The sequence below is a fragment of the Leopardus geoffroyi genome, chromosome C3 (assembly GCF_018350155.1).
Source record: "Leopardus geoffroyi isolate Oge1 chromosome C3, O.geoffroyi_Oge1_pat1.0, whole genome shotgun sequence".
Taxonomy (NCBI): domain Eukaryota; kingdom Metazoa; phylum Chordata; class Mammalia; order Carnivora; family Felidae; genus Leopardus; species Leopardus geoffroyi.
Genome location: NC_059338.1, coordinates 109584359 through 109608271, shown reverse-complemented (window position 1 = coordinate 109608271; position 23913 = coordinate 109584359). Strand labels below are relative to the sequence as shown.

The window sequence follows — 23913 nt, the reverse complement described above, 5'->3', positions numbered from 1 at the left end:
GATTAATGAACTAGAGAATGGGTTTTATAAGCACTTCTTAGATTCTGAATGGCTGACATTTTGGATAAAGCTTCGAAGGTTAAGTAAATTCCTTCAAATTAGTTTGCAGTCATATTCAAGGCTAACTGTAGGGGAAAATTTGCACTCAAGTTCATTCTTTTCCACAGATCTTCTTTTAGCATCTTGTGTTATTCCAATAACACAGAAATGACTTTCTCTCTGATTTTGTAGTAGCACAGGGTTTTCGTGAATGCTGTTTCAGAGTTGAGACACCGTGTCCTAGTTAGAAGTATGTTGCGTTGAATTCATTTTCGTGGTGTGTGATAATTTATTTTTAATTTCAGTAGATAACAGAAAGCAATAAAAAGTTTAGAAATAAGCAAAGTAATTAAAGCCATGTTTAAGTGTGATTCCAAACCCTTTGTCTCTGACAATGCAAAGTGAAGAAATATCCATTCCTTGTGTACAATAGTTGCTGACCTTTCTCCTAAAGAAAAGAAAGCCTCTGTACCCCAAATATGCTCTCAAGAGGCCAGTGCAAAAAGTTAGTTAATTGATTAATTAGAGGCTAGTACAAGGAGAAATTTCTTTAACGTTTCATTTTATTTTATGAAGTCAGGTGGATTTTGCATCCTGCTCCATGATAAATCCTTGTTGGTTTCAATATGAAAAATTGAGGAAAATTGATGCTTCAGGAAAGGTACACCATATTTGGTTTTTCTCATCCCCCTCCATGGTCCCAGATATCCTAGGAGTAACATACTGATTTAAAAAGCAGAGAACTAAATCATCATAGATTTTTTTTTTTTGATAAAAACATGACTGAGGGGAATGTTACTCTTAGGGAAGGGCAAAAGTATCCAATAGGGGGAAAGGGTTTTTAATTCTCTCAAAAAATAATGAACAACGTTTTAAAAAAAAAAAAAAAAAAACTTTATCACCAGTATTAATAACTGTCTACATAAGTCACACCTTTTCATTTTTTATTCATGCTTTCATCATTGTTCTAAGTTTTCACAGATGTTGTTCTGAAAGAAATATTTAAACGCCTGACAACCAGTTTCAGTGCATTGAAAATTAATTAATACGCTACATAAACTGCTCAATGCACGTATTAAATCAGTCAACAGGTGCATTTTGCTTTTGATGCCCAATCACACAATACTCTCTTGTAATTGGATACTATTGTGTGTTCATCAGCATTTCAATGCTGATCCATGATCTTGGAGGCTCAATAAATAATTCATTCCTGTTTCTACAGCTCAAAACTTCTTTAAATCCTATATATAATCCTAAGTCTGTGGGTATGAGCTTTTAGATGAAAAAATCCAAGTTTATTAAATGTCCTGTATATGCATTTACTCACTGTACCCCTGGTGCCTAACAATATTTGGCGCATAGTTGTTGAATGAAGTACTTCATTTAATCTTTAAGACAATACTATGACTAAGTATTATGATCATCTCCATTTCACACATAAGGAGCCCTGTGACCTTGGGCAAATTATCTACTCTTAAAAGTCAGAGCTGGGCTTTGAATTCAGGTCTCTGATTCCAGAGCTTGACTTCTTTCTCTTTAAACCACCTGTGATAACTAGATTTAAATCTGATTTATTTTATTTTTTTATGTTTTTTAATGTTTATTTATTTTTGAGAGAGAGAGAGAGATAGAGAGAGAGACAGACAGCGTGTGAGCAGGGAAGGGGCAGAGAGAGAGGGAGACACAAAATCCAAAGCAGGTTCCAGGCTCCTAGCTGTCCTCACAGAGCCTGAAATGGGGCTTGAACTCACCAACAGTGAGATCATGACCTGACGGAAGTCAGATACTTAACTGACTGACCCACCCGGGCACCCCGACTTAAATCTGATTTAAATTTCAGATCACTCTGGATCCCCATTAGAGGTGTGTTCATCCACTATGCAAACAACAAAAGAAATATAATAAAATGTAATAGAGCATTATAATTTAATAAATTTAATAATATAACCACAATATTATAATCCCTAAATAAGATATGTATTGTAATATATTATACAGATATGATATATAACTTATAAATTTATTGGATATTAATATATAATATACATATTTTAATACATATTTGTTTACCCCTAGATAAGTTGGTAAAATATGAAGCTTATATATATTACTTCCAACTATAAACTATAAATATTTGGGGGACATTTGTTTAACCCTAGAGGTTTTTTTTAATGTTTATTTATTTATTTTGAGAGAGAGAGAGAGCAGGGAAGGGGCAGAGAGAGAGGGAGGAAGAGAGAATCCCAAGCAGGCTCCATACTGCCAGCGCAGAGCCCAATGTGGGGCTCAAACCCATGAACCATGAGATCATGACCTGAGCTGAACCCAAGAGCTGGACTCAGTCAATAGACTGAGCCACCCAGGTGCCCCTAACCTTAGATGTACATAGATGTAGAGAAACTACCAGTGTCCTCCCATAGAGGTACAGATAATCTTCCTATCACACCAGAGATTCTTTAAATTTACAGTACCAACCTTTAAAAAAATTTTTTTAATGTTTATTTACTTTTTGAGAGAGAGAGAAGACATGCAGGAGGAGCAGACGGGGGGAGACAGAGGATCCAAAGTGGGCTCTGCGTTGACAGCAAATAGCCAGACGTAGCGCTTGAACTCATGAACCAGGAGATCATGACCTGTGCCAAAGTCGGATGCTTAATCGACTGAGCCACCCAGGCACCCATCACAATATCAACCTTAAAACCCTATGGGTTGATGTTAAAATATATGAATTAGCCTGTAAACTGGATTTGTGTTGACAGTTCTGCCCAACTTAATTTTCTGTAACTGGCTTAAGAACTGTTGTACATGATGCAGTATTAGCCTACAAGCAAAAGAATCATTAAATAATGGGTTGGAGTAGGTTACCTCTGAGATCTCTTATAGCTCTAAAATCCTATAGCATTAAAATATGAAGCTGTTTATTTTCTGGGCTTACGTTTAAATCAGATAGCAGCTACTTGGTTAGGTTGCTGTTAGGCTGAATAGGAAAATCCATTCTACCGATCACACAGATGCATTTGTTCTGACCCAACAGACACCAGATGACTGACTAGGGAAAGAGGTGTGGAGGGATCAGGACAAAGGTGGATAGTCAACTAACTACCCAGTGCTACTCAAAGTGTAGAGCAGGGCCTGGTACATGGTACGCATAGATTTTTACTCAATGCCTTAAAATGTGCGAGGAAAGAGGCTTTTCTTTCCAGAAGGACTGTTAGACAGATTGAGTGGAATTTCTTATGTTTGTGGAAGCAAATTCTAATTATTAGGGCAATATTCTGTTCACAATTGCTGTTCTTTTCAGAGCCCCGAGGATCTGATGGAATCTGAACACAAAGGTTTTGTTGATTTTACAGACTAATGGACCCACAGGTGTCTAGGTCTTTGTATCCGAACCTTCCTCCCTGCCAGCCTTCTGTGTACATGCACAATTATTGCTTTTCTCTTTCCTAATATAAATCGCCACCCGTTTCTGGCAGACTTTCTTCCTGAGATCTTACAGCTTAAGCACCAGCATTGACAAAGTAAATAGATGGTAATTATTGACAAATTCATTGCTAGGTTAATGTGTACATTTTCACTGACAGCTATAATCATTTGTTTATTCTCACCTGAACTCTTGCTAGCTGCTTGGAGTCCATGTTACCTAGGCAATAGAATGAGGCTTGAATTTCATGCTGTTATGTGAATTGTTCTTTGTTCTGTGGAGATACCTTCAGCCTTCAACCAATATTTTCACATAGTGACATTTCAGTCCTAAGCAGACATTTTTTCTTTGTAATTGAAGAATAAACATCAAGATTAAAACTCATTAAAAAAAATTTTTTAATGTTTATTTTTGAGAGAGAGAGAGAGAGAGACAGAGTGTGAGTGGGCAAGGGGTAGAAAGAGAGGGAGACACAGAATCCGAAGCAGGCTCCAGGCTCCGAGCTGTCAGCACAGAGCCGGAAGCGTGGCTCGAACTCACGAACCGTGAGATCATGACCTGAGCTGAAGTCAGACGCTTAACCAACTGAGCCACCCAGGTGCCCCAAAACTCATTTTAATGGACTTTCCTTGCATGCAGATGTTATATAAATGGGGTTTCTTTCTTGAAAATGCTAGAAGTAGGAACCAAGTCTTGTATGTCTTTGTGTCCCCTCTAGAGCCTGGCACACAGAGGATGTTTGGCAAGTTTTTGTGGTAGGGTGGTTATTACATACAGCTAATTAAAATGGAACATAAGAATTGCATACATGGGGGCGCCTGGGTGGCTCAAAGGATTGGGCGTCCAGGCCTAGATTTCGGCTCAGGTCTGGATCTTACAGTTTATGGGTTCAAGCTCTGCTCTTTCTCTCTCAAAAATAAATAAATAAACTTTTTAACAAAGAGGGAATTGCTTGAGTGGTTCAAAAATTTGCAAACGGTTGAAAAATGCATGCTGTGAAAAGTATACCTCCGGTCCTGTTTGCACCAGCTACTTAGTTCCAATCACACCCATGGGTAAATACTTTTATTAGGTGGGGTTTTTTTAATTTTTCTAAAGTTTCCTTATACATTGTAAATATTATTTCCCTCTCTCATCTTCATTATAAAATGTATTATACCCACCGTTCTTCACCTTGTTCTTTTCACCTAACAAGACGGACATCTTTCTATCTTGATATACAGAGAACGTCTTTCTCCTTTTTTATCCTTGCTTAATAATCCATCGTGTGATTTGTTTAACCAGTCCCCTATTGATAGGCATTTGGTTTGCTTCCAATTTTTTCTAGTGCAAACAAGGCTGCAATGAATTCCTTTATATATGCATCATTTTGAATGTGTTCAAGCACAGCTGTAGAACAATTTCCCAGAAGTGGCGTTATTGGATTAAAGGGTATGTGCATTTATGATTTTGATGGATATCTGCCTAAATGCCTCCCATAAGACTTGTACCAGTTTACACTCTCCTCAACAGTATAGTACTCTCTCTCTCTCTCTGCCCCTCCCTTGCTCTCTCTCACACACACACACACACACACACACACACACACACACACACTGTCTCTCAAAAATAAATAAACATTTAAAGAAAACTAAAAAATAAAAGGGGCGCCTGGGTGGCTTAGTTGGTTGAGCCTCCAATTTCGGCTCAGGTCATGATCTGGCTGTTCGTGAGTCTGAGCCCTACATCGGGCTCTGTGCTGACATCTCAGAGCCTGGAGGCCCGCTTTGGATTCTGTGTCTCCTTCTCTGTCTCTGCCCCTCCCCTGCTCACACTCTTCTCTGTCTCTCTCTCTCAAAGATAACATTACAAAAAAAACAAAAATTTTTTGAAACATTTCAGTAAGTTTCTTATAAAATTGAAGGACTTTCAAGATTAGTGCAGCCACATCAAAACATGGGTGTGGAGAAGTCAGGAGACAAGGCAGGAGCTCCACTTGGTTCCAGATACTTTGGACTGTGATCTCATTTAATCTCCACAAGAGCCTTCTGAAGCAAACATCTGTATCACCAAATTCAGCTAGGAAACTACAGCTTCATGAGGATAAATAGCTTGTCCGAGATCTCAGAGCTAGCACGTGATAGGGCTGAAGCCCAGTGTGTGTGACTCAGAAATTGCTACCCTTTTCACAGTCCAGTTCCATCTGGAGTCTAGTCCACTTCTGCGATAACTCATTGTATGGCCTTCCCTGTAGGAAAAACACAATCCATATTTGTTTGGTGGGTGGATGGGAGAACGGATGGATTGACAGAGATGGGGACTCAGGGGAATGAGAAGTCCTACTTAGAAAAGCACAGGGATTTCAACAACAGCCAAATGATGGAAAGAACCCAAATGTCCATCAACTGATGAATAGATAAAGAAGATGTGGTTTGTAGATACAATGGAATCCTGCTCAGCAATGAGAAAGAATTAAATCTTGCCATTTGCAACAATGTGGATGGAATTGGAGGGTATTATGTGAAGTGAAATAAGCCAGTCAGAGAAAGACAGATATCATATGTTTTCACTCCTATGTGGATCTTGAGAAACTGAACAGAAGACGTTGGGGAAAGGGAAAGGAAAAAATAGTTTCAAACAGAGAGGGAGGCAAACCATAAGAGACTCTTAAATACAGAGAACAACTGAGGGTTGATGGCAGGGGTGGGGGAGAAGGGAAAATGGGTGATGGGCATTGAGGGGGGCACTTGCTAGGATGAGCACTGGCTGTTGTGTGTAAGCAATGAATCATGGGAATCTACTCTCAAAGCCAAGGGCACACTGTATACGCTGTATGGTTAGCTAACTTGACAGTAAATGATTTAAAAAATAAAAAAGAGGCAGAGGGAGAGTAGGAATCAGGACCCAGGTAATAACAGAAACTGGAAGGAAACATTGGTTGAGGTGGGCTTGGGAAGAGAATAGGTTGTGAAGAGGGTCTCCTAATCAGGCAGGAGAAGGTCAACACAGCAAAACAAAGCTTTATTGTGTTCTTTTAAATCATGTTCCTGTAAGGTTGCCACATGTCCCAGGTATTATCCACAGTTTCACTTCTGTGTTAATGTTTTATAACATCAAGTTTAAAATAAAAACCTAACACTTGTGGGGGGTTACTGAAAGGCTCACCAAAACTGATAAAAGCATCAAACTTGGCCAGGCCTCAAAAGCTGGTGTGTTTCACTGCATGTAGTTCTAGGTAATTTTTTTAAGCAAAATACCAGAATATAGCTCTCCAGGTGAGTGTTAATGTCTGGGAAGTATCAAAATGACCTCAGAAGCTTCTTTACAGGGGTGCCTAGGTGGCTCAGTCAGTTAACCGTCCAACTTCAGCTCAGGTCATGATCTCGCAGTTCATGGGTTCAAGCCCTGTATCAGGCTCTGTGCTGACAGCTCAGAGCCTGGAGCCTGCTTCGGATTCTGTGTCTCCCTCTCTTTCTGCCCCTCCCCCACTCATTCATTTTCTCTCTCTCTCTCTCAAAAATAAATAAACGTTAAAAACAAAAAGAAGCTTCTTTACGTTCCCAGGGATGTTGCTGTTGTTCACGTTCTTTGAACCCCTCCTTGGGAGTTTACATCAGGTTCTGGAGTTCATTCTTTTGTATATATTCAAGGGTGTCAGAGGTTTGCCCTTTAAGGATTAAGATTGAAAAGAAAAACCACATTGGGTTAAACAGCTAAACACCCATGGGAATTACTTTATGAAGGTAAACGAAATAGGCCAGGCGATGCCAGTGTGCTCAGAAACAAGGAGTGGTCATTGGAAAAAGGCAAGGAAAAGAAAGGGCAGCCTGTGTTGTAGGGGCAACTTCAGCTGACATCACTTTCTTCCCCATGGAAGGGCCCAAGGATCTGTGGGTCCCCAGGATAACTGGGCTGGGCTGTGGTGACTGGGTGGCTGGAGTCCCACACCTAGGAGGGATGACCCTCTTTTCTCAAGACTACATACTCAACAGTTCCTTATGGCTGTTCCTCTGTCCTGGCTTCTCTAATGAGACAAAAGAACTCAAGACCCAATAACATGTTCTTCATTCATACTGAACACTGCTTAACATTCAAATCTGTATGGCTCTGAAAACTTGCTTGAGATGAGCACATTATATCAGGCTAGTTTAGATAAATGGAGTGTCCAAATGTACATTAGAAAAGTCAAGATGCAAGAAGATAGTAGTCAAAAGTCAAGATGCAAGTATAGTAGAAAAGTCAAGATGCAAGAAGATCAAGAAGCATCCGTAGACAGCAAAATGGCACCCTTGCCCTATCGATCTACTGTAGGGTCACCAAAACTCACATTTCATTTATAAACAATGTACTCTGTAGCCATGACACTGTAGAACACTGTAGAACATGACAAAGTGGACATCAAAATAGCACCAATTAACACCATCCAAGGTAGATATAAAATGAACATGACCTCATAAGCCAAAGATGGTAAATGACTCATGTTCAAGAGGCCACTCAACAAGCCTTCTCTATGACCGGAACCCCTAGCCTTTCCTGGCTTCTTTGTAGCTGTTCCTTTTGCCTCGCCCCTAGGTCCCCCCTTTCCCAGACCCCCCTCTCTCAGTGATGGACCTGTCTCCTCTCCACTAAAAGAAGTGTCCTTGACATCCACTTCCTTGGATGTAGCATCAAACCAAGGTTTTTTTGTTTGTTTGTTTGTTTTTGACTATCAATTAATAGTCTGTTCCCCTTATCAGGATTTTCCCGTGTGGTGACAATACTTTCTCAAGCCTGTAATATATTTTTCCTTACACTGAGTGAAAATGTTTTCTTCAGAGGCTTGCCTTTAAAACTTCCTCTTAAAGGGTCCCTGCAAGATGAGAACATTCCACGCTTTGCAGACCTCCCTGATTGATCTGTCGTTGTTACGTTCTCAGCCTTGCCCACCTAGATGCTCCTCTAGTTTGGTTGATGGCGACAGAAATGTATTTGTCCCTGTGTTGCATGTATCAGAGCCCCCCAGCCTGTGAGAATGAGTTTCAGTGTGCCAGCATTTCTCCCAGCCCTTAAGGCAGCTGGGCAGGGAGGGACCTTGCTGTTATTGATAGTGATAAGGAACTCTTTCTCCTTTTCCCTTTAGTTGATTTTGGGGAGGGGGGCTATTCTTACCGTTTCCATTTTCCTAAGACTGATAGGAACCACATAGTTTCTTTTGGCTAATTTCCTTTTCCTTTGCAGTGGAGTAGTAGCCTCTATAGACTAGATGGTTATGAGAGGATTTGAACGTGTGTGTGTGTTTGTGTGTGTGTGTGTGTGTGTGTGTGTGTGTGTAAATTTCAACATACGGGAGACAGTATAGAGTGCTGATTAAGAATGTGGGTCTGGAGTTAGACTGGCTTCAAATCCTGGTTCATGATAACTTATTAGTGGTATAACTTTGAGCCACTCAATCTCCTTTTTTTTTTTTTTTTTTTTTTTTCAACGTTTATTTATTTTTTGGGACAGAGAGAGACAGAGCATGAACAGGGGAGGGGCAGAGAGAGAGGGAGACACAGAATCGGAAACAGGCTCCAGGCTCTGAGCCATCAGCCCAGAGCCCGACGCGGGGCTCGAACTCACGGACCGCGAGATCGTGACCTGGCTGAAGTCGGACGCTTAACCGACTGCGCCACCCAGGCGCCCCAGAGCCACTCAATCTCCTTGTGCCTCAGTGACTTCATCTGTAAAACGGAATTAAAAATAGTACCTATTTCATAGACTTGTTCTAAGGAATAAAATCAGTTAATACATACAAAGCACTTAGAGGTAGCCTAAATAGTGCTTAGAATAGGGATTGACAAACTTGCCTGCTGGCCAAATCCAGCCCACCACTTGTTTTCGTAAATGAAGTTTTATAGGAACACAATTATGTCTATTCATTTACATGTCATTTGACTGCTTTCTTACCATGGTGACAGAGTTGAGTAGTTGCAATAATGACCCCAAACCAGCAAAACTGAAAACATTTACTGTCTGTCCCTTTACAGAAAAAAAAATTGCTGACCCCCACCTAGAATATTGCCTAGTAAGTCCTCAATAAAAATTGCCTGTCATTAACATCAATTTTAGTAAATCTCAATTTTTTTTTGTATTGCATTTCCAAGATCAAGTTTTGTTTTTTTTCCTCAAGATCAAGTTCTAAATCCTGGAGTTTGTTGATTTCCTGACATTTTCGTTTTGGTAAATTTGTAAAAGGAAAGGAACTGTTAAAAATATTAAGTTAGTAATAAGGGCACCTGGGTGGCTCAGTCGGTTAAGTGTACGACTTCAGTTCAGGTCATGATCTCACAGTTTGTGGGTTCGAGCCCTGTGTCAGGCTCTGTGCTGACAGCTCAGAGCCTGGAGCCTGCTTCAGATTCTCCCTCTCTCTCTGCCCCTCCTCGGCTCATTCTCTATCTCTTTCTCTCTCTCAAAAATAAATAAACATTTGAAAAAATCTTTAAAAAATTGTCTTTAAAAAAACTATTAAGTTAGTAGTAGCACAAGTGGTACAAAAATAGCAAAAAATCATAAAAGTGGAATGGGAATGATCCAAGTTTATGAAACGGTTTTTCTAAAGCTATCAGATGTTATATTGCTAGGTTACATGCTCTTGTATTTTTGATGCTATATTAAAAAAAAAACTTTTCTTTTAGAAAAGTTTTAGATTTACAGAAAATTCATGAAAGTAGTGCAGAGAGTTCCCACTTTCCCTTATTACTAACATCTTGCGTGAGTAGGGCAGGCTTGTCACAATGAATGAACCAATGCTGATACATTATTATTTTAAAAAATTGTTTTAAGGTTTTTATTTATTTTTGAGACAGAGAAACAGAGCACGAGTGGGGGAGGGGCAAAGAGAGAGAGAGAGAGACAGAATTTGAAACAGGCTTCAGGCTCTGAGCTGTCAGCACAGAACCCGATGCAGGGCTCGAACTCACAAACCATGAGATTGTGACCTGAGCTGAAGTTGGACACTTAACCGACTGAGCCACCCAGGCGCCCCACTGATACATTATTATTTACCAAAGACCATGCTTTATTCAGATTTCCTCAGTTTTTCTCTAATGTCCTGTTTCTGTTCTAGAGTCCCATTCAGGATTCCACACTACAGTTAGTTGTTGTGTTTCCTTAGGCCCCTCTTGACTGTGACAGTTTCTCAGACTTGTTTTCGATGACCTTGACAGTTTTGAGTACTGGTCAGGTATTTTGAGGACCATCCCTCAATTGGGATTTATCTGTTGCTTTTCTTATGATGCTCCTAGGCTTGTGGGTTTTGGGAGGAAGACCACAGAGGTAAAGTGCCCTTCACATCACATCATATCAAGGGTACAAGTTCTCAGTGTGACTTATTACTGCCTCCAAGCTTTTCTAAGATTCTGAAGCTTGAAGAAGGGCGAATGTAGATTTTTGTTTTATACTCTAGTCTTACTGAAATCTTATAGTTAAATTTTTAAAAACAAATTTTTTTAATGTTTATTTATCTTTGAGAGAGAGAGAGAGAGGGAGAGAGCAGGGGAGGAGCAGAAAGAGAGACACAGAATCTGAAGCAGGATCCATCCAGGCTCTGAGTTGTCAGCACAGAGCCTGACCTGGGGCTCGAATCCATGAACTGTGAGATCATGACCTGTGCTGAAGTTGGATGCTTAACCGACTTACCTTGTGGAGTTTTAGGAAGATTGAGTGAGATAATCCATAAAAAGCTCTAGGCAAAATGCCTCAATAAACATCAGCCACAAGGCCTGTTCAGGTTGGTGAAGTGTCGCAACTTATGCCTATTAGAGACATGATCTTCACTTTCTCCCTCCTCGTCCTTGCTCATTGAGATGCCTTTGATTTCGTAGACTCGATTTCTGCCCAAATGTTGGATCCCCGTGTGCCAGTAATGACCATCAGTCAATGAAGCTGTCTCTTTTTAGTGGTGAATACTGTTGATAATTTCAAAAGTGATGTTTTCTGCAACAGCTTCTTTGAAGTAAGAGTCTATCTTCTAGGAGTCTAAAAGAATTAAAATGAAATTGGAAAATCTTTTCTGAAGGAGGTAACTATTTGTCATTACTTGGCTCTGTAGCTTTTAGATATCAGCCTTTCCCCTCTTCAGACCCTACATCTCCATGTATGCTCATCAAGTGTTCCAGAAGTGTCTCTCCAACTACATGTTCTTGTTTCTTTATAGTTGAATTTCCACATTAGTTTTACCTTCAGATTTTATCAAATTTACTTTGTGATGGTCAAAACTAAGTTTAAATGTATCAAACCAGGTAGTTCTATTAAAAAAGATGGCTTGTTCAGGGTGCCTGGTGGCTCAGTCAGTTAAGCATCGGACTTTAGCTCAGGTCACGATCTCACTGTTCATGGGTTCAAGCCCTGCATCAGGCTGTGTTGACAAATCCTCTGTATCCCTCTCCCTCTGTCCCTCTGTTGCTCACGTGCTCTCTCTCTCTCAAAAATAAATAAACATTAAAAAAAAAAAAAAGAAGCTTCATGGGTGCCTGGGTGGGGCTCAGTTGGTTAGGCATCCAACTCTTGATTTTGGCTCAGGTCATGATCTCATGGTTCGTGGGTTCGAGCCCCACGTTGGGCTCTGCACTGACAGCGCTGAGCCTGCTTGGGATTCTCTCTGCCCCTTCCCTGCCCATGCTCTTTCTCTCAAAATAAATAAATAAATAAATAACATTTAAAAAATTATTTTAAAAAAATGTGGCTTTTCCGATTTTTATTTACCGTCTCTAGGATTTTTTTTGCCTGATGGTTTCACACTTCAGTTATATGGGGTATTGCTTAAGTTCATCTCTCTTCAACATGAATGCCCTGCCAACATCTACTGACTGACAGAACATGCCCTTGGGGCTTAGCATGTTCTGGGGCTTAGCATTTGTGCCACAGCCCGTGAGGAAAGTGTTTTTACATACTTTAGTGAGGGAAGAGCACAGACACATCTAGAATAGCTCCACTAGTAGCTCCACAAATGTTTGTTGGATAAATGATAGGATGAAAGTGAGGAGAAAACAAAGAAAGAAAATGGGAAAGAAGATGAGTAGACTCTTCCCTTGGGGCTGACTCATGTGGCATCTGGGTTCCCAAAGCCCAAAAGCTGCAGGAACCTAGAAATGGTGGCAGCAAGGGAAAATACCAGGGAACCCCCCCCCCACCCCACTATTCTCATTGATTCTCTAGAAAACCCAGCAGACAAACCAGTGAGGTCTCTGGGATGTCTGATGGGTCATAGCCATGGGATAGGAAATATTGACCTCAAGTTTTTCTCCTCGCTGGGTAGAAACTTTTCATTTCTGATTAGGGTAATGAACGGAGTTGAAAAGCTTCCATTGTAATGTGAATTTCAGGTATGTTAGCTCTAGTTCTAATCCCTTCTGTAATGTTGCCTAGTATTTAACTTCTTTGTGTGCCTATCACAACGGTGCTTACAACCAGGGTTCTGTTAGTTCAGCTGTCACAACAAATTTGTGCATGGATCAACTTACAACAGAATCAAGAGAGATAATGAGCACCAAAGGATTAGGCCCAGAGCAGTGTATGATTTGATAAAATGTAGGGTTCAGAAAACAGACACATCTTTAAACAACTTTGGATGTGGAAACAATGCATCTCTCCACAATATTTATTATATAGTAATACAGATTAGGCACAGAATGTCTTCTGTGTGTGGACCAAAAAATCTCACTGCTTCAAGTTAGAGTGCTAGAAGAAATGATGTAGTACCTTCTTCTACCTCAAGGAGGTATATCTGGGATTCACAAAACCACGCAGACAGAGCATGTGGAGATTCTTGGGTGAGAGGTAAGGCATAGGTACCAAGTCGTACTTAGTGAGGGAGGTAGCCATTATTTGAATCTCCATGCAGACAGTAAACTTTTTTTTTTTCTGACAATAAACTTAAGGATGGCAGGGACCAGATCTTCCTTGTCAACCGCTGTAAACTGCTCAGCTCAGAAGAGGCATATTAGGCACTCAAATACTTGAATTCAATGAATAAGTGAAATCAAAGCCAACAAACAGAATGAAAGAGATTTATTTATAAAAAGCTGCCGGTGGACTTTATTAATGCCAGTCAAGTCCTGCCTGACATTATGAATACTATCACATTATTGATCAATAATCACATTAAAAAATTTTTTTAATGTTTTTATCTTATTTTTGAGACAGAGAGGGACAGAGCATGAGCAGGGGAGGGGCAGAGAGGGAGACACAGAATCCAAAGCAGGCTCCAGGCTCTGAGCTCTCAGCACAGAGCCTGACACGGGGCTTGAACTCATGACCTGAGCTGAAGTCGGACGCCCAACTGACTGAGCCACCCAGACACCCCAATCAGTAATCACATTAAAAAAATTTTTTTTCAACGTTTATTTATTTTTTGGGACAGAGAGAGACAGAGCATGAACGGGGGAGGGTCAGAGAGAGAGGGAGACACAGAATCGGAAACAGGCTCCAGGCTCTGAGCCATCAGCCCAGAGCCTGATGCGGGGCTCAAACTCACGGACCGTGAGATCGTGACCTGGCTGAAGTCGGACGCTTAACCGACTGTGCCACCCAGGCGCCCCAGTAATCACATTTTAAAACTTACCATGGTAACGACACAATTCTGTAGGTCAACATTGACAGTTTTATAGTGTTTAGGGGACTATTTATCCAAGCTCTTTAATGTTGACGTTCATTCTTTCTGTTGCTCAGTTAGCTGTAATTTATTTGACAGAGCCCACCACTAGACCACACAGGACCTTTGTGAAATTAGAAAAAGATGCCCTCCCCGCCCCTGACACATGCAGCCTTGCAGCCTGCAGGTGCACAGAGGCTGGAGTTGAGCTCTCTCTCTCTCTCTCTCTCTTTCTCTCCCTCTCAGCAGAATGCCCTGTGCAGTGAGAAACCTGCACCTGTGTAGCTGTATGCTGCTCCCCCCAGTTTACTGAGTACCTTCTCACATCACACACCATATTGGGGAATATGCATATTATCACCTCAGTCAATTCTCCAAAGAGGCCTGAAAGGCAGCTCTCATATTCCCATTTTACAGATAAGGAAATTGAGGTCTAGAGAGGTTAGGAGCTTGTCTAGATTGCACAGTTAAATAAACGGTGAAATCAAGATTCACATCCAACATCAGAACAGTCTGGATTGCACTGTTCCAGCTGAAGAGGAGGAAGGTCAAACAGATCCAAAAATCCTACTCCCTCAGCGGCTGGGGATAAAAACATTCTGAAGGATATGCAGTCTGGTGCCTGAGAGGAAGTGTTTGTGGCAACTTGTAGTAGACTTCATTGCTGTATTCTCTGAGAGGCGGTTTGAAATTACCATTTATTTTCCAACCTTTTCAGTTTTTTACTTCGATCTCTTTTTCTCTGAATAAGCTTAGAGAAAGGTACCGATACTAGAATGAATGAAATTACCTTACGTTTCTGTTTGCCCACCATAATGTCTTCCTTTCTAGGGCCATCAAGTGAGGTATGATACCGGTGACGGCTAGCATGGACTGTCACTCAGTGGTGCCGGTCACTGTGCCGGTGCTTTCCACTAGCAATGTGATGCATGGAGTCCTCACAACGACTCTGCCGATACTGTTCCCATTTTACAGGTGGTGAAACTGAGGCACAAAAAAGGCTTAATCAGGCTAGTGAGTACAGGAATCAGGACTCGAACCCCCCACATTATGGGTGTTGTCTTCAAGGTCATACGGTCTCTGCCCTGCCTTTTAGAACAGATTGTGCTCTTCTCTCGCATAGGAAAAAAGAACTTTGGGGCTATTAGGTAAGAACTATTACCTCCAGGGGCACGTGGGTGGCTCATTTGGTTAAGCGTCCAACTTCACCTCAGGTCATGATCTCACAGTTCATGGGTTCAAGCCCCATGTCAGGCTCTGGCTGACAGGTCAGAGCCTGGAGCCTGCTTTGGATTCTGACTCTCTCTCTCCCTCTCTCTGCCCCTCCCTTATTCTCTCTCTCTCTCTCTCTCTCTCAAAAATAAGTAAATAAACATTAAAAAACAAAGGAGAAATAAAAAAAAAAGAACTATTACCTCCAAAATACATTCCTTTCAAAATTCAAGCAGAATGCAGTTAATTAATATAAATACAAAATGAATGTGGTGTCACTAAACTTTTCTCTTTTATTTTTTTTTTTTTTTGGTGATTATTTTATTTATTTTTAATTTTTTTCCTCAAGTTTTTATTTAAATTCCAGTTAGTTAACACAGAGTGCAATATTATAGTTTCAGGTGTAGAACTGAGTGATTCATCACTTTCATACAACACCCAGTGCTCATCACAAAACTGCCCTCCTTAGTACCCATCACCCATCTAGCCCATCCCCCATCCACCTCCCCTCCAGTAATCCTCAGTTTTGTTCTCTATAGTTAAGATTTGGTGATTAAAAAAAAAAAAAGTTTTGGTGATCATTTTATTTATTTATTTGTAAAAGTTTATTGATTTATTTTGAGAGAGAGAGAGAGAGAGAGCAGGGGAGGGGCAGATAGAGAATCACAAGCAGGCTCTGTGCTGCCAGCATGGAGCCTGACGCAGAGCTCGAACTCACGAACCGCGAGATCACGACCTGAACCAAAACCAAGAGTCAGATGGCTTAACCGACTGAGCCACCTAGGTGCCCCAAGATTTGGTGATCATTTTTAAGACCTTTTATCTCCTTTGAGCTACCTTAGAAAAATATTAGAGACAGTGACATTCTTCTGTAATATTTCCCAGTTTGGCTGACTATTTTCAGGTTATATTATAAAAATATTATATGTCAAGGACATTTGCCTACTTCAAGTATATCAATAAGATTAGGAAAAGTACCTAAGAATGAAAATTGATACTGTGATCATGGGCATAAATGTTCTAGTTATGGCAAAAATTGATAGAACACTTGAGTATTTGTGACACTATTCATGGAAAATAACTTTTTATAAAACTTTTGTTTTTGGAGAAGAAAACTTGACTTAGTCTGATAGCATAATATGTTTTTCAAAATATAGAATTGAGTGACTTTGGTTTGGGTGTGTTGACACATTCCCCCCCATGGCTTTCTGCTCTAGAAGAATGATGCCTTTAGAATGCACCCACAGCTGGCACAGTTGGATGAAAGTCGTTCATGTCATTTAACTGACAGTACTAATCACCGTAATAACTATTTTACCAGAAAATATAATTTGGCAGACATCTGTGATTAGTATACTAACACATTTCCTTGTTAATTTCCTTAGACAACCCTCACCAGAACATCCTTCGTGTGATCTGAATGAATCGTCTTGTCATAATGAATTATTTTGTAGGCCTGAGAAATCACTTTTATTAAGTTGCCTTAAGTGCTATTAATTTGAAAACCTTCTTCATGATGAAGCCTGAGGGAGAGGCGAAGGATAGCCCTTCTCCCTATTCTGACATATGACCCCTGGGGGGCCCACAGCCAGGGCCCTGAATCTCCCCACATCCTTCCCAAACTCTGCTTCTCCAAGCCTCAGCTTGAATTACTCTCCACCCAGGGCTTCCCACCCAGCCCCAGAGGCCGGGTGGGAAATGATTTAGTGTGAACGCATGTATTAAGAAGAGAAACAATTGGCAGTGAGTTGAATAATGACAACACATAAACTAAGGAAGTGAAGACAATGACAATTATTATTTCAGGGAAATACAAAAAGAAATTTACGCAAAGTAAGAGCTTACTGTTTGGCTCAGTTCTTCCTAGCAGACAGACTCATTCTATGGACGTGCACTTGAATGTTGATTTACCCAAATTACAACATGATTACTATGTTAAATGATTGCTGATATATAGTTGGTGAATTGAAAGGAAATGTTAGTGTGTAATGGGAGAGGGTGTGGTGATAGAGGTAGGAGGAGAAGGAACCGAAACCTTTATTTTCCAGAGTGGGAGTTCACTAAAAAGCCCAAACTGAAAAATCGTGAAGCAGCAATTTGCTTAGAGATATAGAAGAAAAATATCCCTTCAGACAGCTAAAAGAATGAAAATATTTTCCCCTAGGGAAGGGGAAATGGGAGAGGAGATCTGAGTATTAGTTGTGCATTTTACATTGGATAAGCGATATTCAGTATAAATGTATGCATATGTAACTGGGGTGAGGAGTAACTTAGGGAAAAAATATTAAAACAATTTTTTTTAGATTTATTTATTTTTGAGAGACAGAGAGAGACAGAGCACAAGTGGGGGAGGGGCAGAGAAAGAATGAGACAGAATCTGAAACAGGCTCCAGGCTCTGAGCTCTTGGCACAGACCAGACATGGGGCTCGAACCCACAAATCGTGAGATCATGACCTGAGCTGAAGTTCATGCTGAACCAGCAGAGCCACCCACGTGCCCCAGGGAAAAAAGATTTAAAAAAAGAAGAAAAGAAAAACAATTTTTGGGGGGAAAAAAAGGGTAGAAGTATATCACCTAGAGGTCCATTTTAACATGTTGGTTTATTTTCTCTCAGTGTTTTCACCATCTATTTGTGATTTACTTTTTCTTCCTCCCCCTTTCCCTTCCAATCATTGACATTGCTATACTCATACTATATGTGAAATTGGTAGCTAACTTACTGAGCACTTAAGTGCACGCAAGACCTGGTGCCAATACACATTTTATATGCATCATTTCGTTTGATTAACCCAACTGTGCGTGCCAATATTTTAACTTATTATATCATAAATATATTTTTTAAGTTTTATATATTTATTTTGAGAGAAACAGAGATAGTGTGAGAAGGGGAGGGGCAGAGAGAGAGAGAGAGGGAGAGAGAGAATCCAAGCAGGCTCCATGCTGTCAGCGCTGAGCCAGACGTGGGGCTCGAACCCACGAAACCACGAGATCACGACCTGAGGTGAAACCAACAATTGGATGCTCAACTGACTGAGCCACCCAGGTGCCCCATAAATATTTTCTTATATTAACATATCGTCTTCATAACCATCTTTTTTCATGGTGCAGTAATATTCCATCCAACAGAATATTTATCCTTTCCCCAACTTATTAGACTTTTAAGTTGTTTTTAATTTTTGCTATTGTGAAGAATACTGAGATGATATATATATCAAAAAATATATATTTTCCTGACATTTGTGCTTTTAGAATAAATTTCCAGAAGGAGGATTACTGGGTCAAAGAGTATAATCATGTTGCCAAGTTGCTTAGCTGTCTAGGGCACTTTTGTGTTCCTCCTTTAATGTTGATGCCTCGTGCAGCCTTGAGATGGGGGGAGAGAGAGATTCACTGCCATTTTACAGATGTGACAATTAGAAGCTAAGTCCCCAAGGTCACACAGCTGGGGAAGAGCCAGAATTACAATGCATGGTTCCCAACTCTTTCTTGATTTCTGCCCCCCCCCCCCCCGATGAAATGAAATGCAGGTTGAACTGTCCCTGCCACTTTCCTTCCCAGACATCTTGATCTTTACCGAGTGGAGCTTCTCCGTCATGGGGCCCTTTCCTTCCACTGAGGCCCATTCTGCTTTGGGAAAAAGTAAGACCTCTGTAGCAGCCCAACACCACACACTGAAATCTTCTACTAAGGCTAAGGGTGAGAAGGAGAAAGAACATGAGAAAAAGCAAAGTGAAATGTGCTTATTGAGAATATGGGAAGGTGTCTAAGGAGCAAACAAGAAAATATTGTAGTTTTGGAGGACGTGTTAGAGCTGAACACAGTAAAGAAGTTTGACTTGGGGAATGTTTAGGTCATGGTATGGCCTCTCTTTACTCAACTATACACAGGAATCTCTCTCTCTGTCTTTTAAGTTTGTTAATTTATTTTGGTGGAGGGGAGAAGGGCAGAGAGAGAGAGAGGGAAGGAGAGAGAGAATCCAAAGCAGGCTCCACACTGTCAGTGCAGAGCCAAATGCGGGACTCAGTCTCACACACCCTGAGACCATGACTTGAGCAGAAATCAAGAGTCGGACTCTTAACCGATAGAGCTACCCAGGCGCCCCACCACCGGACTCTCTTAAATCTACTTCTTTTTTTTTTATATGTTTATTTATTTTTGAGAGAAAGAGAGAGAGAGAGAGCACGAGCAGGGGAGGGTCAGAGAGCGAGGGAGACACAGAATCCGAAGCAGGCTCCAGGCTCTGAGCTGTCAGCACAGAACCCAACGTGGGGCTCAAACTCACGAATGGTGAGATCATGACCTGAGCCGAAGTGGGATGCTTAACCGACTGAGCCACCCCGGCGCCCCTTAAATCTACTACTTGATTGTGATATATTTTCTGAGGATAGAAACTAACCAAAAATTTGTATTTTTTCTTTTTCAAGTGAATATTCAAAAAGTAACTTTGCATATCTATTTTTCAACCATAGAAGAAAGTGAGTCCTGCTTTGCCCAACCCAAACCACATACTCCGGGAAAAGAATCATCTACTCTTTACGGCAAGGTACAAAAGGAAAGTCCTCCTCCGTTAGAGAAGCTCAAGATTTCAGCAGCGTCTACAGCTAATGGTGTTAAATCCCTCCGGGAACAGCCCCTGGCAGACGATACTACAGACCCACCAGGACCTACAGAAGACACTCAACCTTTAGAAGGACCCAGGGAATCTGAGCCACTTCAGCCGCATGTCAAAGATGATACTCCCGGAGCAGGAGAGAAGAATGACACGGAAGCAGTGACAGAGGCTCAGTCTTTAAAAGGAAATGCTGAGACTGAATCTGTAGGAAGAGATACCAAGTATCAGCTGTCGAGGATCACAGGAGAGAGGGACTCTCCTGGAGCAGTGGAAGGTACTGAGAATCCACAAACTGCCAGAGAGATGAAACCTCTAGGAACAGAGGAGAAAGTTCCTCCTCTGGAAGCAGCTAGAGAGCCACAACCTCAAGAAGCAATGGGAAAGGGTGAACAGACCCAGCTCCCAAAAACAGTTCCCAAGGAGAATGAATCTCCAGAAGGATTGGAAGGGGGTCAGTTTGTGGAAATGGCTGGAGAGCAGAAACTTCAAGAAACATTGGGAAAAGATGAGCAATCCCAACTTCTAGAAACAATTTCCAAAGAGAGTGAATCTCCAGAAACATTGGAAGGAAGCCAGTTTGTGGAAACAGCTGGAGAGCGGCAACTTCAAGAAACAGTGATAAAAGATGAGCAATCCCAACTTCTAGAAACAATTCCCAAAGAGAGTGAATCTCCAGAAACATTGGAAGGAAGCCAGTTTGTGGAAACAGCTGGAGAGCGGCAACTTCAAGAAACAGTGATAAAAGATGAGCAATCCCAACTTCTAGAAACAATTCCCAAAGAGAATGAAACACCAGAAGTATTGGAGGAAAGTCAGTTTGTGGAAACAGCTGTAAACAGTGATTTGCTCCATAAAACTCCTGAAGGTCTAGGAAACATGGAGCAGATTCAACCTGAAGGGATAGTTGGAAGCATGGAGCATCCAGTGGGAATTCTAGAAACAGGAGCTAATATGGAAACGGTCAGGAAAATTCACACTAACGAAGAGGACCAACACATTGAAGGTAAAGGTGATGTTGTCCGAAATTTCAGGGTTGTTTAGATGTGCTACATAAGAGATCATCCCTGGGGATCTCTATTTCAGGGGTTTGAACTTCATTTTACCCAAACCAAAAAGACTTCTATACCTGAAAAACAAGCTCTTAGCTTTCTAGCAAAAATTTTCTAAACCATAGTCTGTGTCTGAAATTTTTAACCTGGAGTTTCATTGTTGAATACACTTGGATGTTGAAGGCAACATGTTAAAATTTCTGAGTTTTTCCGAGTTCGCTTTTCATCAGGCCCCATGGAGGGTACGAGGATCCAAAGTAAAGATGAATAGGTGGTTAGTGGGGGAATTAAGCTTCTAATGAAAGAATACCCACATAATGGATCTTAGACTATAGTTTTCATCTTTGCCAATCTTATCCTTAGAAAATTACGGTCAGTCTGCTTGTGTCCTCATATAGTCCTCTTGTCTTTCTGGGAAGACTGGAGAAAATGTATTATGTCTTGGTAAAATGTGTTTTTAAAATGTACCTCACCAGCATAAAACAAAGGGTATCCATACTGTTCTTTATTAGAATTATAATTTAAAAATAACATTTCTTCTGGGACATGATTTACATTTTGGTAAATTTTAGCTTCATACTACAGTATAATTAAATAAAGCACACATCTGTCTGTTTCTTGATTCATTTATTACCCCAGCAGTTTTTGAGTGCTAATCATATGCCAAGTTCTAGGGGTACAGGAGATAGGCCCTGTTCTCACGGTGCTCATAGGCTAGCAGGAAGAAGGCAGAATGGAAACAAGTTACCACAATCTATCGAGGTAAGTGCTTTAAGGAAGGTGTAGAAAAGTGCTCCAGGGAAAACAGGGGAAATGTACTTGTTGCACTAGGGTTAGCAAACTCAAGTCGTTAGGGCCTAGGATAATGACCGTGAGTGAAGCGAGGGGCACATGTTATGGCATGGGGAGCCCTGGGGACCGTGGTGAACAGGAGCACCGTCCTAGCAAAAGAGGCACCGCTTCTTGGCTCCATCCATGAGCATGGGGGTCAGTGTGGCCCATTCTGATTTCTTAGGGAGACAGATTTGTGTCTACAACGTCCAGACTTTTAAATATTTGCAATCTTTTTTTTTTTTTAATCTCTCTTTTTTTAATGTTTGTTTTTGAGAGAGAGAGAAAAAGAGACAGAGTGCCAGCAAGGGAGGGGCAGAGAGAGAGAGGGAGACACAGAATCCGAAACAGGCTCCAGGCTCTAAGCTGTCAGCACAGAGCCTGACATGGGGCTCGAACTCATGAACCATAAGATCATGACCTGAGCCAAAGTTAGATGCTTACCCGACTGAGCCACCTAAATGTTTGCAGTCTTTAAATGTTTAACAATTGTTTTCTTTAAACACCATAATGGCCCTAGGTTTCTGGGCATGCCTAGACCACCTTTTCATTTAGATATAAATGGAACGTTTTTAAAACACTTTTTAAAAATGTTTATTTTTATTTGAGAGAGAGTGAGAACATGCACACAGAGGGGCAGAGAGAGAGAGACAGAGACAGAGACAGAATCTGAAGCAGGTTCCAGGCTCTGAGCTGTCAGCACAGAGCCTGATGTGGGGCTCCAGCTCATGAGCCACTGAGATCATGACCTGAGCCGAAGTTGGATGCTTAACCAACTGAGCTACCCAGGCGCCCCTAAATGGAACTTTTTAGTTATAGTATGTTCTGCTGTCATTTCTTGGGTAATTCTGTAGCCTGATTTTATGTAGGAGGATGCCAAGATAGGAGATGTTAATTGACATCAGCCATTCAGAGGATCTGAGAGAATCAGGGCAATTGCCTTTCCTTTTTTTTTTTTTTTTTTTTTCCAAGGGTTACATTTTTAAAGATGTTTTATTTATTTTTGAGAGAGAGAGAGAGAGAGAGAGCAAGGGAGGGGCAGAGAGAGAGGGAGACACCGAATCTGAAGTAGGCTCCAGGCTCAGAGCTGTCAGCACAGAGCCCGACGCAGGGCTCAAACTCATGAACTGTGAGATCATGACCTGAGCTGAAGGTGCCCCAGGGCAGTTGCCTTTCTAGATACCATCAGAGAAATTTACTAATTTGACCTAAAGAGCAGAAACTGCCCCACTGGAAGTCAGCTGTGAGGTGCTTTATTGTCAATGATAAATGAGAGTATCTTAATATCTCCTTTGGTTACTTTTCCAGGTGAGACAGGAGAAAAAGTTGAAACAGAGATGGAGGATGAGAAAGTAAGTGAAGGGGCTGGAACAAAAGAAGAAGAAACAGGGGAAGCTGTGGACCTTTCAGCAGCCATGTAGATGGATGTGGTAGCAGAAGGATGAATAGGCACAGGTGTTGTGATAGAAAATGTAGTGAAGTGTGTGACTTCGGATCTGATTGTGTCTATAAATGTCTTTGTGTTGTATACAAGGAGTATGGTTCTCCTGTTCTTGATTACATTGTTCCATAAAACTGCTAAGCTGTAAACAGTTTTCTCAGGCACTTAGAATAGTTATACATTTAGAACTACAGTAGCCACGGCCAGTAAGGACTAGGGTATAGGATCACTGAAGAGTGTGAGGGTGTTTTCTTCACTGTGGCAACACGTCCATTCGGTTCAGAAAATGACACCCTAAAAAGAAAGTATAAACCTTAGGTGTAGGTGGCTGGAGAAAGGAGTTAAATTTTAGGGAGCATATGATAATCAAGTAACACAGTTATAATTACAACGGGATAAGAATGAACAACAACATCAGGGCAAACTATATCTAGTGGGTTTTTGTTTTTTATTTCGTTTTTTTTTTTTTTTTTTTTTTTTTTTTTTTTTTTCTGTTGCAGAATTTAAAGCTGGTAGGAACCTACTCACCTTAAGTCTGTCTACTACCATAGACTCTTATTTATGTCAAAGGAGTGCAGTCTCTGGTGCTGTTGCAAGATCAGGCATTTCCACACTGAAAGGCTACACGTTTTTCCAGGTGCCATTTTAAATCAGTTGTTGATTTTATACTTATGTGAAGGGTTTCATTGGTGTTATCCTTTTAACTGACATTAAAG

The 23913-nt window shown here is 41.0% G+C and overlaps 1 protein-coding gene and 1 long non-coding RNA gene across 2 annotated transcripts in view; one reads left to right on the top strand and one right to left on the bottom strand.

The window, feature by feature from the left end:
• Positions 1-3100, bottom strand: part of LOC123585703 — a 21697-nt gene extending 18597 nt beyond the window's left edge. Inside the window, exons 1-2 of the long non-coding RNA XR_006706377.1 lie at positions 3090-3100; positions 2638-2643 (exon numbers count right to left, since the gene is read on the bottom strand). This is a non-coding gene — a long non-coding RNA (uncharacterized LOC123585703). The remainder of the gene's footprint in view (positions 1-2637; positions 2644-3089) is intronic.
• The window catches only part of ERICH5 (glutamate rich 5), a 25210-nt gene extending 1297 nt beyond the window's left edge, over positions 1-23913 (top strand). Inside the window, exons 2-3 of the mRNA XM_045454118.1 lie at positions 19734-20879; positions 23065-23913. Of these exons, the coding sequence (XP_045310074.1) occupies positions 19734-20879; positions 23065-23177 (1259 nt within the window). The 3' untranslated portion in view covers positions 23178-23913. The remainder of the gene's footprint in view (positions 1-19733; positions 20880-23064) is intronic.